Genomic DNA, 11,774 nt, shown 5'->3' with positions numbered 1-11,774 from the left:
TATGTATGTGTGTTTCATATTGTTGCAAATGGAAATTTTTAAAAGCATATGAAATACTTAAATTAATTTTTGTGTGTTTGATTCAAATTTGGCTCACAAATTTTGACAAATTTTTTTATTTACAATTATACAAAGTTCGCAAAACTTGATTGCTTTCAATTATGCCAACTTTCAAGAACTCGATATGAACCCACAAATTTCTAATTTCAGCAATGGATTGTTCATCTTTGATAGAGACGTCCTTTTAAATCTGCAATTTGCACGCTTTCGTACATATGAATAATTTCGTAAAAAATATGCTAAGATATTTATATCTCGTCTACTTGAAACGATATTTAATTATTGAATCACTGAACTTTTATAATTTCTCATAATTTGATAAAAGTTATATTTAGAGAATTTTTGCTTTTTTTTATATACATGCGTACGCACATGCATACTTGTGTACGCTCCCCTCCCCCCCCCCACACACACACACAAGCGCGCGCGCGCGCGTGCATGATGAGAATATGTTGTGTTTTATATTGCGTGCGTTTGTAACGGAGCGATAATTTTCGATAGTTGTCATCTTGACATCGACGAATGTCGAGGGGGGTTTTTGAATGATTTTTCGAATATTTTGGCGAAAGAGCGGAGAAAGTCTCTCGAGCCTCTCGAGCCTCTCGAGTGTCTCGATCATCTCGATCGTCTCGATCGCCTCGATAGTTCCGAGGTCGAAAAGGCGAGATAAGCGGCTAGCGGCTAGCGGCTAGCGGCTAGCGGTGCGAGAGCAGCGCAATGCGCACGGAAAAATTGGGTCGATGCGCGAAAGATGGCGGACGTTGCGTGGTGCGTGTAAGAAGGCTCGTACTTTGGTTTTGTCAAAAATATGAAAGAACCACGGTAAGATACATCGACACGTGCGAAACGCGACTCGTCGTGCGGACACCGACATAAAAACGCCGCACTCGCGGATTCACATCGGTTCCTGACTCAGGCGCGACCGTGTTGACATTTGTTTACAATAAGCGGCAGCGGAGAAGCCGTCTCTTTTGAGGTTTTCGGTTTCTCGTCGATTCTCGTCACGGCGCGGGTAGGTATCGCTCTCGCGATTCACAAGTCAAGTGGAGAACACGCAGCGGAGGGAAAAAAAGAAGGAGTACGCACGCATATACACGCATACACGGACACAAACAGCAAACGGATTCGACACTGGAGATAAAGTGTTGCCGGACTTCGGCCCGGTGAGAAGAACAGTAGAGATGCTGAAGCAATTGCAGATGGGGATGAGAGCTTTTCTCTTAATGGCCTCCCGTGTGTGGACCTGCATCTGCTTTCTACTCAAGAAGCAGGTTAGAGCCGTAAGTAGGTGCTTCGCGCCTTCTTTGACCGTCAGGCACGAGTCATATTAGTTGAGTTACGAGCTGTCTAATCGACGATCAACGATCGACGACCGACGGTCGTTCACTCATTTCTTCATTTTGCAATTTTGTCGCGATATAGATATTGACATCTGTTGATGTAACACTCTTAGATGATATACGATGATACGACCTCTACCTCTACCTCGAATCTCTTTTCCATTTAAATGATTCCATTTAAATCAGTCTCTCTCTCTCTCTCTCTCTCTCTCTCTCTCTCTCTCTCTCTCTCTCTCTCCCCTCTCTCTCTCTCCCCCTCTCTCTCTCCCCCTCTCTCTCTCTCCCCTCTCCCTCCCTCCTCCTCCTTCTCTCTCTCTCTCTCTCTCTCTCTCTCTCTCTTCCCCCTCTCTAATGAAATATACATGAAAATTGTGTGGAAGATTATTTTATGAAACATTTTTAAAATGTTGAAACTAAGCATTTTTCCTAATTTTAATAATTCAATTTCCAAATTTTTTCCTGATACACTTTACAAGGCCTCTGATATGCCAAAGTAAAAATTTTTATTTTAATAAAGCCTCTATTTCATATTTTCCTTTAACTCAACAAATGTTTTAATTGCAATTTTCCATAATAAATTACACTCACGCATGTACATATATACACACATCCACAAACCATACCATATACACACCATGCACGCGCGCGCGCACATGTGTGTAGTTCTTTTGAATATTTTTTTTTTTTTAACTCGTGTTTGCTTTCGAGATGCAAGCTAGAAGTGTAAGTAGTTACTTGATATTATCATTTGATGTTAATGTGTAAACTATATTACAATTAATACAAGATAACTAGAGACTTGTTTGTTACTCTAAATCTTTAAATTGTATATATTTGTACAATTTTTTATTAGATGCATATGTTATGCTGCAATGTCAGTGCTATACTATGTTTTTCTTTTTTTATTCATGGAATATGAAGATGTGTTTTTTAGTTTATTAAAAATATTAATTTTGATTTTAATTTTCTTATAAAGACAATTTATAACTTTGTTTTTTATTAATTCTAATAATTTATATTTTCCTTTTCATATTACAAATCCATTGTACATGTTTATCGTTTTGTTTTAGATCTCACAAATGCAACCAGTCAAATATGAAATCTTCCCGCTTTCACCTTTATCTAGGCACAGACTTAGTAGGTATCTCGATGATGTGTATGAACTTTAAACTTGTTACATTGTCTTCGATAGTTTTTAGTATTTGTGTTTAATGCAAGGATGTTTCAGGTATAGTTAAGAGAAAAGTATTAGTATTGGATTTAGATGAAACATTAATTCACTCTCATCACGATGGAGTAGCAAGGCCAACTGTCAGGCCTGGTACACCTCCAGATTTTGTTCTTAAGGTGACGATAGACAGACATCCTGTTAGATTTTTCGTCCATAAAAGACCACACGTAGATTTCTTTTTGGATATTGTTAGTCAGTGGTAAGTATCATATAAAACAAGACTACCTGAAAATTATACTGACAAACAAATTTTACAATTTTATTTATAAACTTTTGTCATGTTTTAAAATAATATTACATTAACTATTTTCCATTATTTATATCAATTAGGTACGAGCTAGTAGTCTTTACTGCATCCATGGAAATTTATGGGGCAGCGGTTGCAGATAAACTAGATAACAACAGGGGCATTTTAAGGCGCAGATATTATAGACAACATTGTACACCAGAAATGGGTTCCTATACCAAGGACTTATCAGCAATTTGTTCAGATCTCTCTTCAGTTTTTATTCTTGATAACAGCCCAGGCGCTTATAGAGCCTATCCACGTAAGTATATATAAATATATATAAATGATTTTTTTATAAAGTACATATTAGACTTGATAAGACAAAAGGCACTTTTTATTTTTCTTCAAATATATTTAACATTATTTGTAAAATGTATGTAATTTTTATTATAATATATACGCGCACACGCATACACACGCACACGAGCTTTATATCGTATAGAGGAATCGAAAAGAATAATGTGTTATACATCGTTATCTCTTCTTTTTTTATATCATAGACAACGCGATACCCATTAAATCATGGTTCAGCGATGCGGGAGACACCGCTTTATTAAGCTTACTTCCAGTCTTGGATGCTCTTCGTTTCACGCAGGATGTACGATCTGTTCTTTCAAGGAATTTACACTTACATCATACTTGGTAGCATAGTTGAGATTGAGCGATACCCTAGATATTCTAGAGTTGAAACTGCTAGCAGTTTCAGTTAGCGTGTCTAGCCTAGGATTATTATTGTTATTAATTAATAGTAATATTAGGTCGCTGCCCGTATAATGAGAGAGAGCGAGAGAGAGAGAGAGAGAGAAAGAAAGAAAGAAAGAGTATGTGTTTTTTGGTCCTTGTTTTTCTATACTCGAATCAACAATGGCGAGTAAATACCGAAGGAAATGGTATACAGCCAATAATTATGTTAGCACAAAACATCCTAGGATAATCTTTGCGTTGTACAGTCCATATGTGCAAAATCATAAAATGAATTTCTTTACTTTTTCTGTTATATAAGACCTCCTTGCCAAAGAACAAGATACGAAAATAAGATACAGCCGCGCTAGCGGGCACCAGCAGGATTTTTCGTTTTAGATAAGGATTATACTTGAAGTTTTTATTTATATATTTGGATGGCACATCATGGGAAGAAGATAAATAATTGAAGTAAAGTACTTTTGTTATTGTATATTACTAACCTAGGATGTATAGAAAGAGAGAGATGTACCTAAGTCAAATGGATTTCGCTGTAACTCACTGTATCAGTGAGGCAGCTATCCTGGTTATATCGAATAAAAAAAGTATTAATATAAAACCAGGAAAGAGTGACATCTGTTCTCGTCAAGACTTCCGCGATATGAAATATATGTATACAATTATGCTCTATAATATTCATTGCGTTGCACACGCTCTTACAAAAAGAGTTTATAACATGCGACTCATCAATACTTTTGATTTTCACCGTGTAAAATAGCTCTAATTATCTACATAAACAAAAATTGTGCTTCTAAAGAATTATAGAGAAACTTGATTATGAATCTAGATGTGTAATTCGTTCAAACGTTCATTGATCATATCGTAAACTTTCTGGATAATAATTTCAAGATTGTAAAATTGAGACAAAATCAATGTACATCTTTGTAATTCTCATTTTATTCTTATTTTCTCACTACATTATATTCAAAATTTTATTTTTTATAATAAAACATTAATTATAATAAAAGAAGCTCATTACATATGATTATACATAATTATTTTTCTGCGAATTATATTTTATGTATCTCATACACACACACACACACACACACACACACACACACACACACACACACACACACACACACACACACACACACATACACACGCGCACGCGCCACAACACGCAAAATTTCATTTAATAATTCATATTCAAAGATGTGAGAATTGAAGATCAAGATAAGTCTCAATTTGTAATCTTAAGGACTATTATCTTACATTACAAACACAAAATTTTATCTTAGAGAAAAAATATGCAGCATACACTTATAATAATTCCAAGTACTTAAAACATTATAACAATAAATTTTTCTAGCTTAGGGAATACGTTTTTTTCATCTAAACAGTTAATTATATACTTTATTTATTTTATACTTGTGAAAAATTAAAAAAATAGTATGAATCACATGTCATGAGCTTTCCTTGTAAGTATGATGTAAGAGCAAATATACATACGTACGTACGTACGTACGTACGTACATACGTATACACACACACACACACACACACACACGCGCGCGCGCGCGCGCGCGCGCGCGCATGTACATATATACATTTGTGTACTTTATTTGTTTGTTTAGTGATACAACAATATCGAATATTATACAGTTTGTACATATTATTCGGAATGTATTTGACGCAACTCAAGTGTGACTGATATTTGTATGAATGATCGATATAAGTATGTTACAATACATGGACTTCATCTAATACACATGTGTGGTGTATGTATGCGTGCGCGCACATACACGCACGCAAACACAAACACATGCATTTATACATAAATGTAAAATCAATTTATTCAACCTATATAAAAAAAAAAAAACAATACGCCCATGTGTACAAGAGATCTAGCGATATCGAACATCCTTCAATAAAGATTTTTTTAATTAAAGTTATCGTTTATCTATTATATATCGTGGTACTTGCATGCTTTCTCTGTTACACATAAAAATCAATCATCTTCTCAAAACATAAACTATAAGCAATGCATATAATATTCTATGCAAAATGGAAATCAAGTTAATTTATTTATTCAATAAAATTATATCTGTACACATATATGACATTGTTCATACTGTAACGCAGATACGGATAGATGGAAATATACTTATTTCTCAGTAATACAATTCCATTTTCGATACAAGATTTGTAAATGTGATACTTTGTATTGTAACTGTCTTTGATGTTTTTAATTCTAGAATCGAATATTAATATTTACATACATGTTACATATATTAAGCGATTTACTTTTCATGATATGTAGAAAATTGCTACGCATCTTTATATCTATAATTTATATGAAACAACCTAATTCTTACAAATTTATACACAAGGACATTTCCTATATACTAAATATATAATCCAAGCCAATAAAATCGAAAACATCTCTTCTGCTCATGTAAAGACTTTTCAAAAGAATTAAAAAATTTCTGGTTATATATCTCAATTCTTTTCATTTCTCTTATATTTGTACTGTGATAATATAAAGTATCAAAGTAAATTTATTTAAGAATCTATTAATAGTCTATTTAAATCTTATACAAAAACATATTTTATTAAAGATCGCAAGTGAAAATCTGCAATTATATTTTAATTTAATACATTGATTCGATCGGTTTTTATTATAGTAAGTGACACAATTAATATATAAACTTGTTTCTCATCTATTATACATTAAAGGTCGTTCTTTGTAACATTAGAACATTGATCGATAAATATTAAAACATTTATAAAATCATGAATACCATCAAAACGCAAAGTTAATGCTAATATATGTACAAGATGTTAAAAAAAAAAAAGAGCCAACCATCAGTTCCAAACTTTTTCTTTTTTACATCCTGTATAAAAATATGAAACATTTCTCTAATATTACATACTATTGCAACTATGATCTTTTTGCTTCAATATATTATATCCAAGTATATCGTATATCGAAGATTATCATTATGGAAGAAGCAATGATAAACACAACAAAATTCCTAAACTTATTCTTTGGGTGGATCTTCTCGAATCATTTCCAAAGAACTATCCGAATTGTTAGTACTACTTCCACTTCCAGCATCATCCTCTCGTTCAGTTGCTTTTTCTTGATTTACATTCGTTGCGCTTAACTGCCATGGTGGTATAGACGCCGGGGCAGTAGGAAATTGTTTCCTATTTCAAACGTAATTGGAAATTACGAATAGATAAACGTAAGTTGTAGACAAATTATAAAAATGATTTATAATTAGCTTTTATGTGCTAAATGATATGAAAAAATACATGTATATAATCCAATTAGAAAGTTGTTCGGAATAAAAGATTATTTCAAAAATAGATTGTCAAACATAGGAGTAAAATAAAACACAAATTTATATTTTAAAATTATATTCTGTAAAATCGAGTCTTGATTAAAAAAAAAATCAGAATATTCAGATATAAATTTTTTAAGCAATCTCAAATGGAACTGTACAAGATTTGTACTTGTACAATATGTACAAGAGTGCATGGGTTTGATCTCTTGTAAAAAAAAAAATTATCTTAATGTAAGTAATTACCATATGTGAAAATAAAATGGTAACTGATGTCCAAATAAAACAATTTCGTTTTATGGTGCTATTAATGTGCATACATTATTCTATGTTCAGCATATGTTGTGATAATTTGATAAGTTGTGGATGTTAATATTAATGTTTATGAAAAAAAAAAAAAGAAAATGGGAATATACCTTGATAAAAGTAAAGCTTTTAGACTAGATAAATCCTGTTTAAGTTCTTGTACCAGTTGTGGGATAGTTGGATCCAGCGCTTGATGTTGAGTTAATTTTTGTACTTCATTTTCTATTTTTGAAATAGAATCTTTTACATCTTTCATAGAAGTTTGGACGGTTTTATCTAATTCCGTTACTCTATCTTCTACACTTCTCTTCTTTCTTCGACCAAACAGAAAAGGTTCTATAAATTTCTGCAAAATTAAGAATTATATTTGAATGTAAATAAAATTTGCAAAATTTATAAAGATAATTATATAATTTATTTTATTATTATTTTATTCAGTGATCAGTCAATTAGTATAAAAAATAAAAAAGTATATTAAACTTTTCAAATACCTTATATGAAAAATGAATATATCAATTTCTTTGTATTGTATAAAATACCTTATAAAACCAATAAGTGCAGTATACTGTCATGCCAATTAATGCAGCTACATTAAAGAATTCTTTAACTTTTTGTAAAAGTGTCGGTTGGTAAATGCTCATTTGACGATACGAATGAATAGATCCTTGTGGCATTTGTATAGCAGTATATGGATTCTGACTAGGATTCGAAAAGGCATTTTGATCTGCTATATTGTCGACAGATGCTAGTTTGAAAGCCATTTTAATTTCCTCGTCTGTAAGGCCTTTTCTTTTCAGAAATTCCTGCTTTTGTTTCAACGGACTTGATGTCACTTTAGGATTTTGCAGAAACTGAACTGCTGTTTTTACCTTTAGAAATTTTTATATTTTTTAAACATATAACACATGAAATTATTATATTAAAGTAATATACGTGTGCACGTGTTTATCGATCGTAACTTCATCTATTATACGTCTAACTAGATACATGTATAACATATTAGTTGAATTTACAAAATTACAGATGCACATTGCAATTTTTAAATTTACTTAACCCAAATACGATCGACAATGACTTACCAAATTCTCCCGTAATAGAAGAGTATTATTATTCGTATCTTGATCAGTCATTCTGAATAATTTTTGACCATTCGACTCTCACGTCTTACAATCAAAATGACATACCACTATGCAAAGTCCTATATTGTAAGCTGCAAATCACATTGTAATGATAAAACAATCACAATACATGTGTGTATGTAATGCGCCTGCGCGAAACCAAGTGACATAAATGCGGTCCAATCGGCGCTACAAATGCTTCGAAGCATTTGACTGACTAATCGAAAAATTTCCGATATCCATTTCTACCAATGTAGATTAATTTTAAATCTATTCTTTATTTTTTCTAATTTTTCCGCAAATTTTCCAAATGGAAAATTTGTCCACAGGTTAAACAATAAACGCGATTGGTTCATTCCAATGGAATAATCGATCGATTAACTTAACCGGAGTTGGTGAAAGTATGGCACTCGAAGCCATTTTGCAATTTTGCAAAATAATTTGATTGGAGCCGTCGGAACAGTTGCCCAATCGTTGTACAGCTTCTGAAGAAAAAGCATCCGTGACGGTATATAGTGGCGATGTAATGGCGCTACGCCATCTTTCGAACGCTTGGCAGACTTCTTGGCGCGTCAATGATATCAACCTAAAAATCTAGTATGGCGTTTATTGTGAGAGCAGCTGCTTGGATTATTTGAAAATACCTCTGTCTCTCTCTCTCTATCTCTATCTCTTTGTCTCTCTCTCTCTCTGTGATTGATAATCAGCCGGTAGACGAAAAGTAGCAAAAGTCTTACGCTAACGCTAAGCCTTTTGTAATTATCGAATTCCACACTCGCTATTCAATCATTTTTATCATAATCATCATCTGTAATCGTGTAATAATGACGGATCGAACCGAGTTGAGAATGAACGTGGCTGCTTTGAAACGAGTTGATCCTTACGTCAAGAATATCTTGGAAACTGCGACTCATGTCGCTCTGTATACATTTAATGCGGATGAAAATGAATGGGAAAAGACTGACATTGAGGGCGCTCTATTCTTGTATTCGAGAAACGGCGAACCATACAACAGTATCCTCATTATGAACAGGTAATATATACACGCACATACATATACATATCACATATACATGCCACACACACACACACACGCACACGATGTGGGTACATATATATATATATATATATATATATATATATATATATATATATATATATAAATCCTATACAGAAATATTATTTAAAGAAATATAGCATACGATGTTTTATTTGTATCTCTAATGATTTACTTTCGGGAGATTTGCAAACTATTTTTGCCTAAATTTAATATTTTTCGTTTAATCGTATATTGAGTCTTATCAATAATCTAGATGCTCTATGAAGAATATCTTTATTACAGATTGAATACAAATAATCTAGTAGAACCAGTTGCTCCAGGTTTAGATTTGCAACTGCAGGAACCATTTCTGCTATACAGAAATTCCAGATGCAATATCTATGGTGTTTGGTTTTATGAGAAAGAAGAATGTGTGCGTATTGCAAATATGCTGAATAAACTTTTGAAGGAATGTGAAGAAAGTCGCAAAATTAATAACAAGCCGCTACTTAAGGCTAAAAAGACCTCGGGATCTAATGTAAACAATGTGGATATATTCAGTATGCTTAGCAAGGCCCAAGAAGACTTTAACACAAGTAGAAGTAGCGGAGGAGGTGGAGGTGGGAGCGACAGCGGTAACATGGTAACAGGATCAAAGTCTCCATCGATAACGCCATTGACTGATAATATTTCTGGACCTCTAGCTGCTCCCTTAGGACCCGATGTCACTTCGCAAAGTGTAATGGATTTTTTTGCTAAAGCTAAGGTTAATGTTGTACCACATCTGAGTTTTAGGATGAAATTTCTATTTGATTTGATATTAATCTAGTCTCCATTTTTATCGGACAGGTGAATACTGGACATTTCAAACCAAGTGATCAACCTACGCCGGGAAGCACAGTTGCAGTTGAGAGTAAACCTTTACTCGCCCGTTTAATGTCCCATCCGGCAGCGCATACTTTAGAACATATCGAGAAACAACAGAGATCTGTAACACCGCAACCATCTCATCAGTCACAGCCGACGTCAATTCCATCCACAAATAAACCCAAAAGACGAAACAAGACAACTCCGCAACAAGAATCGGTCATATCCACGTCAGCGCCAATTTCTCAAGATTTGCCGCTACCTATCACTCCGAATGTCAATGACTCGAACGGATCGACTGGATTTCTCAGGATACAATCGCCGACTAACGTAGTGTCTTCTACTTTAAGAAATCATCAAGCTTCGAATGTTACTACAACCAACAATACCAATCCACTTGCGTCATTATTTGCTCATGCTTCTGGAAGTACGGTAAGAATATTCAATTTTTTAATTTATGTGTGTGGTGCGCGTGCGTGCGCGTGTGTAGTGTATAAAAAAAGTGTGTGTGTGTGTGTGTGTACACAGCACGATATGCTTGAGAACTCTTGTTTAATTTTTCTTGTTTAATTTAGTCATCAGACGATATTATCCCGGCGGCACCTACGTTGTCGGGAAGAGGATCGGCGCCAGCATTGATACCACCTGTGATGTTTGCCGCTCCCAGTCCACCCGAACCCTTAAGCAGACCGTTAGAACCGTTAACGAGGAATCAACTTTTACAAGCATTCAATTATCTGTTGAAAAGTGATCCAGATTTTATCAACAAACTTCACGAGGCCTATGTCAAATCGTTTGGAGAAATACTTTCTTAAAGTCCTCACATTATTGTATTAATCACGAAATACCCGTTGTGGATTGTGACTGATAAGGATTAAGCTAAATCTCAATATTCTCAGATTACGTGTGCATGTACATAATAAGTGAAATGTACGATGCCCGACTCAGTTGAGAAGATACAAATCGCTTTTTTTAAAGAAAAGGAACATTTCTTTCCCGGCCGAAGATTAGAAAGCAGACACGAATAGAAAACTATATGATGTAATACCTTGAACAGTATTTTTATAAAACAATGCACTTTCTTTCTGGATAAAAGTAAAGCGATGACGTACAATGACACAATGAGATATGATATTAATAAAAAATTCGTAAACATATTAAATTTTATATATATATATATATATATATATATATATATATATATATATATGAAATAAACGGTTTTTAAACTGTGATGCCAAAATGTTTATATTATATATGCGCGTTTTATGATCGAAATTTCAATGCAGCACAAAATTTTTTTTTTTTTGAGCTGGCCAAACGGAATATCTATTTTACAGAGTAATGACGTATTCTTCCTATATACCAGATACCGATATGGTATGTGTATGTTATCGATAAAAAGGAACAAATAAATACAGATACTGACAAGACGCTATGAAAAGACACTTAAAATATACTTGTTTGTTTTCATTCCTCACACAATGCAT

At 33.5% G+C, this 11,774-nt stretch overlaps 3 protein-coding genes across 7 annotated transcripts; 2 read left to right on the top strand and 1 right to left on the bottom strand.

Annotated features, from left to right (window-relative positions):
- The first annotated feature begins 735 nt into the window (after positions 1–735).
- On the top strand, positions 736–3,723 carry Dd (CTD nuclear envelope phosphatase 1-like protein dullard). Of its 4 annotated transcripts, none has more exons than XM_089076705.1 (5): positions 736–1,331; positions 2,471–2,537; positions 2,619–2,830; positions 2,962–3,179; positions 3,421–3,723. In XM_089076705.1, exons 2-5 carry the CDS (start codon positions 2,496–2,498, stop codon positions 3,564–3,566), a joined length of 618 nt encoding a protein of 205 aa, XP_088932831.1. In that variant the 5' UTR covers positions 736–1,331; positions 2,471–2,495; the 3' UTR covers positions 3,567–3,723. The 4 variants fall into 4 exon arrangements, with proteins under 4 accessions (XP_088932831.1, XP_088932830.1, XP_011639423.1 ...); XM_089076704.1 differs by having other exon boundaries at positions 737–1,340; XM_011641121.3 differs by having other exon boundaries at positions 743–1,331; positions 2,629–2,830.
- A 1,949-nt stretch (positions 3,724–5,672) lies between these two features.
- Pex14 (peroxisomal biogenesis factor 14) lies at positions 5,673–8,542 on the bottom strand. Its single transcript, XM_011641122.3, has 4 exons — positions 8,340–8,542; positions 7,800–8,129; positions 7,371–7,606; positions 5,673–6,817 (listed from the first exon to the last, which is right to left on the bottom strand). Exons 1-4 carry the CDS (start codon positions 8,388–8,390, stop codon positions 6,649–6,651), a joined length of 786 nt encoding a protein of 261 aa, XP_011639424.2. The 5' UTR covers positions 8,391–8,542; the 3' UTR covers positions 5,673–6,648.
- A 458-nt stretch (positions 8,543–9,000) lies between these two features.
- DCP1 (decapping mRNA 1) lies at positions 9,001–11,739 on the top strand. Of its 2 annotated transcripts, none has more exons than XM_089076695.1 (4): positions 9,001–9,411; positions 9,721–10,156; positions 10,267–10,716; positions 10,860–11,739. In XM_089076695.1, the coding sequence occupies exons 1-4, from the start codon at positions 9,203–9,205 to the stop codon at positions 11,097–11,099; spliced, it is 1,335 nt and encodes a 444-aa protein (XP_088932821.1). In that variant the 5' UTR covers positions 9,001–9,202; the 3' UTR covers positions 11,100–11,739. The 2 variants fall into 2 exon arrangements, with proteins under 2 accessions (XP_088932821.1, XP_011639425.2); XM_011641123.2 differs by having other exon boundaries at positions 9,005–9,411; positions 9,721–10,183.
- The last annotated feature ends 35 nt before the right edge of the window (positions 11,740–11,774 follow it).

This window comes from Pogonomyrmex barbatus, unplaced genomic scaffold (genome assembly GCF_055798465.1).
Source record: "Pogonomyrmex barbatus isolate J1 unplaced genomic scaffold, ASM5579846v1 scaffold2, whole genome shotgun sequence".
Lineage (NCBI taxonomy): Eukaryota > Metazoa > Arthropoda > Insecta > Hymenoptera > Formicidae > Pogonomyrmex > Pogonomyrmex barbatus.
The sequence above is the reverse complement of the archived record's forward strand: the minus strand, read 5'-3'. Positions and strand labels throughout refer to the sequence as shown.

Excerpts from the sequence above, each read along its gene's own strand:
- DCP1 (XM_011641123.2), top strand. The coding sequence starts at position 9,203 with ATGACGGATCGAACCGAGTTGAGAATGAACGTGGCTGCTTTGAAACGA. Across the intron at positions 9,412-9,720 it reads AGTATCCTCATTATGAACAG|ATTGAATACAAATAATCTAG; the intron begins GTAATATATACA and ends TCTTTATTACAG. Across the intron at positions 10,717-10,859 it reads CTCATGCTTCTGGAAGTACG|TCATCAGACGATATTATCCC; the intron begins GTAAGAATATTC and ends TGTTTAATTTAG.
- Dd (XM_011641120.3), top strand. The coding sequence starts at position 1,242 with ATGCTGAAGCAATTGCAGATGGGGATGAGAGCTTTTCTCTTAATGGCC. Across the intron at positions 2,538-2,628 it reads TTTATCTAGGCACAGACTTA|GTATAGTTAAGAGAAAAGTA; the intron begins GTAGGTATCTCG and ends AGGATGTTTCAG. Across the intron at positions 3,180-3,420 it reads CGCTTATAGAGCCTATCCAC|ACAACGCGATACCCATTAAA; the intron begins GTAAGTATATAT and ends TTTATATCATAG.
- Pex14 (XM_011641122.3), bottom strand. The coding sequence starts at position 8,390 with ATGACTGATCAAGATACGAATAATAATACTCTTCTATTACGGGAGAAT. Across the intron at positions 8,130-8,339 it reads TTCTATTACGGGAGAATTTG|GTAAAAACAGCAGTTCAGTT; the intron begins GTAAGTCATTGT and ends AAATTTCTAAAG. Across the intron at positions 7,607-7,799 it reads GCACTTATTGGTTTTATAAG|AAATTTATAGAACCTTTTCT; the intron begins GTATTTTATACA and ends TTAATTTTGCAG.